Raw genomic sequence first — 4,259 nt, 5'->3', positions numbered from 1 at the left:
TTGATTGTAGTTTACCCACTATAATAGTAAAATAAGCAACTCTACATGTTATAACACAAATATCCATAAATATTTTTTGTCATCACATTAAAGTAACTGAACTTTTCTATCAACGTGACTAGGCAGAAAGAAATGATAGATGGTGCAAAGGAGATGGTGAGAGATGCAATTATTCGAAATCTTAACATCAAAATTATATTATCTTCTTCAAACACATTACGTATTGCAGAGTTGGGATGTTCTGTTGGACCAAATACTTTTAGCGCAATGCAATATATTGTAGAAGCTCTAAAGGACAAGTATTTATTATACCAAGACCAAGTCATAAATTTTACTAATAATATTCCTGAATTTCAAATATTTTGCAACGATCATGTCACTAATGATTTCAATATCCTCTTTCAATCACTACCCTTTGATCGATCTTACTATGCATATGGAGTTCCAGGATCTTTTTATAATAGGTTATTTCCATCGCGATCTATACATTTTGTACATTCTTCTTCTGGTATAAATTGGTTATCCAAGATTCCAAAAGAATTGGTAGATGAGAAATCCCTAGCATGGAATAAGGGATTGATTCACTATGTTGGTGCATCAAATGTTGAAGTAGTGAATGCTTATTTTGCTCAATTTGAAAAGGACATGGAAGTATTCTTTAATGTAAGAGCTGAGGAGATTGTTCAAGGAGGAATGATGGTGCTTATCACAGCATTTTCGGGTTATATACGTCTCATGAGATTTTTTGGTTCTAGTCTTATGGATTTGGTGAACGAGGTAATCTCTATTTCATTTTATATGACAATGTTTTTCCTTTTGGTTTTCTTTGATCATGTGTATTATGATAATCACTTTAGTTGGTATTTACGATATTAAATATGAAAAACACTTTTTTCAAATAGATTAAAAAGAAAATATGTTCACATAAATTGAAACAACGCTGAGCATACATTTGTAATTGATGTTTCTTTCCTTTTGCCATAGGGAAAGCTAGATGAATCTCTAGTTGACTCATTCAATTTGCCATTGTATTATCCCTCTCCTCAAGACATGACTAAAGTAGTGGAGAAAAATGGACTTTTTAGTATTGAGAGAATGGAGTTGATAAATATCAAATCAAATCTCGTGGATGAGGCTGATGCAAAAACTTTAATGACAAGTCTAAGAAGTTCTATAGAAGGAGTTATAATCAGTCATTTTGGAAGTAAAATAGCAGAAGAAGCTTGTTCAAGAACAATTCTCAAAAAGTGAAGAAATTTCAGAATGGATGAAAAGTTAATAATGAGAAACCAAGCATATTGTTTGTTGCTTTGAAGCGTAAATGAATTTCTATATAATTTAGGTCTATGGAGAGATGATGTGACACATCTCGCAGACCAATACTATGTTTTGCCTAATGTTTTTGGATTTTCTTCATTTGTTTCACTTTTCTAAGAATGTATTCTTGTGATTTTGAAACAAAAAGAGGCCAAGTACTATATGCTTTTACTAAACTTATCAACTTTTAAGACAAAAAAATACCTTCTACATAAAAAAATCTTAACTTAGAATTTCTAACTTATAAATGATAAGAAATAAATTCATCTGAACAGACTCTTAAGTAATCAATTAATTATATGCATTATATAACATTCCATGTACTCATCGTGTAATAATCTATTCATTACTATTATTCATCATATAAAGAATCTTGCATCATAATTCATACGTATAACTAGTATTTGAACCAAACGATGCGACATCCAATTTATCAGTTTGTTTCAAATGTGTTCATGATAACTAAAGAAATATCTAAAGATAACCATAAAGTCCAAGTCATGTTACAGTTTATGACAAATGCATATTTATTATTTAGGTTATAAATAGACCTATATTTACTGAATTAATAGGAAATCTTAAAGCTATTTTTATTTAATATTGAAAATATCACATGACTTAAAAATTACCTCATATTTACTGAATTAAAAGAAAATCTGTCTATATTTAATTCAAAACAGACAATAGCACACCATGCTAATAATATCTTTGAGTCTATCAACCCAACGAAAAAGCAAAGTAGGGCTGATAGCCAGCTTTATTGATTGTCAGTATATGGAATTGTGTGGATAATTATAACTTTAAATTATTGGAGATATATTTATTTTCTTCTTATATTACAATTTGTTTGCACTTATCCCTATTTCAATTATTACATGACTTGGACGTTTCTATCATGAATTTGAATTTTGAAAGGTCCATACTATGATTGGATATTTCCTAATTTTAATCAATTAGATGTGACATGCATATTGTGTGGAGCGTTTCCCTTTACCGACTTATTTGGTTCACATACTAGTTATCATATTTATAATGCATGCTTATTTTTGTACAATGAATAATAATGAATGAATAAATGTGTGGATTATAACTTTTGGTTATTGGACTATTGGAGATATTTTTTTTTTCTTCTTATGTTACAAACTTGTTTACACTTATCCCAATTTCAACTGTAACATGATTTTGAAGTTTGAAGAGTCCATACACAATAACAATTATACTAAGATACTCAATAAAATTTTATAATGTACTCGATGACTTTTCCTACTTTGAAATTAAAGTGAGTAATAATAACATTGCTTATCCTTGCTAATATCTTATATTATGCTTTCCATAGCGAATTAAACAGCTTTGTAAATATAAATTTTTTTTACTTGTTATGTAGTTTGAATGAGAAAATTTTGTGATTCCATGAAGAGAAAGTGGACCATGTAGTTCTAAAAATTAAAGTATGTATTCAATAGAGCTGAGGAAATTGTTCATGGAGGAATGATAGTGCTTATTACACCATTTTCAAGTTATGTACGTCTCATGAAATTCTTTGGCACTAGTCTTACGAATTTGGTGAATGAGGTAAGTAAATATTTTGAGTTTAAGTTATATATATTGTCACTTTAAAAAAAAATTACTCCATAGGCTAACCTAAAGGCAAGGGTGGACTGGCCATTATATTAAAGTTATGGGTTCGACATAACATTGGCTCAGATTCGATATTATATTTGTGATAAGAAATTCATTTAAAATGTATAAATAACATATCTCGCATCAGGTTATTATCTTTTCATCTTACACCGTAACTAGTATGCTAAGTCGTGATATATTTTAGAAGATAAGTTTGTAAGTATATCTTTGGCTCAGACCTTGTATATATGTTCAGAATTTCATTAAACATAAATAAGTAATAAATGTAATTGAGATTTATTTATTTTTTTCCAGAGGGAAAGTTAGATGAGTCTTTAGTTGACTCATTCAATTTGCCAATGTATTTTCCATCTGTTGAAGACATGACTAAAGTGGTGGAGAAAAATGATTGTTTTAGCATTGAGAAAGTAGAGTTAACATATCCTCAATCAAAACTTGTGGATGAGGCTGATGCAAAGGCTTTAATGATAAACCTAAGAGTTGTTTTAGAAGGACTTTTAATCAATCATTTTGGAAGTGAAATAGCAAAAGAGGCTTGTGACAGTACTATACACAAAAGTGAAGAAATTTCAGTATGGATGAAAGCTAATTATGAAAAATCATGTCAATTATTTGTCGCTTTGAAGCGTAAATGAATTTCTAAAAAAAATCTATATATTATATAATTCATGTTTGTGGAGAGATGATGTGACACGTCTCATATGTCAAGTTTTATGTTTTTCCTAATTTTTTTTTTATTTTTCCTCATTTGTTTCACTTTATGTTATCTATAAAGAAAATTAAAAAAAAGTCTCTTTATTAACTTCCATTTTCTTTTTTGCCTAAAAATTAATTTGATAAATTAAAGATATATTTGACAATCACAATAGATTTAATATTTTATCTCCTCCCTAACAAATTAAAAATATATCTCAGGATATCATTAAAATGATGTGGAAACGACAAGAAGACCAGACAAGTGATGGCCTCCATTTGGGACCTAATGGAATATGAGAGCCGGATAAAAAGGCTCATTTGGTCGGAGAACAAGTTATTATGAGATTAATTATTATAGAATTATTATCACATTGAAATAAAATAACACTATTAATACGGAATAAGTAATTCTGCGAATTTATTCCAATTAAATATGTGATAAATATATTGTAAAATTAATTATTCTTCAACTTTCCATAATTTCTAGCAATATTCGAAAATAAAAAATTCATAAACTTGCCCCCCTGGCAAGGATAACATCAGCATAAGTAACACATGTGCCAAACAATTATTTTATTATATATATATATATATATATATATATA

The 4,259-nt window shown here is 28.6% G+C and overlaps 1 protein-coding gene across 1 annotated transcript; it reads left to right on the top strand.

Annotated features, from left to right (window-relative positions):
* The first annotated feature begins 129 nt into the window (after positions 1-129).
* On the top strand, positions 130-3,699 carry LOC102578648 (probable S-adenosylmethionine-dependent methyltransferase At5g38100). Its single transcript, XM_015305897.1, has 2 exons — positions 130-777; positions 3,255-3,699. The coding sequence occupies exons 1-2, from the start codon at positions 133-135 to the stop codon at positions 3,591-3,593; spliced, it is 984 nt and encodes a 327-aa protein (XP_015161383.1). The 5' UTR covers positions 130-132; the 3' UTR covers positions 3,594-3,699.
* The last annotated feature ends 560 nt before the right edge of the window (positions 3,700-4,259 follow it).

This window comes from Solanum tuberosum, unplaced genomic scaffold, assembly GCF_000226075.1.
Source record: "Solanum tuberosum cultivar DM 1-3 516 R44 unplaced genomic scaffold, SolTub_3.0 contig00162, whole genome shotgun sequence".
NCBI lineage: Eukaryota > Viridiplantae > Streptophyta > Magnoliopsida > Solanales > Solanaceae > Solanum > Solanum tuberosum.
The sequence above is the reverse complement of the archived record's forward strand: the minus strand, read 5'-3'. Positions and strand labels throughout refer to the sequence as shown.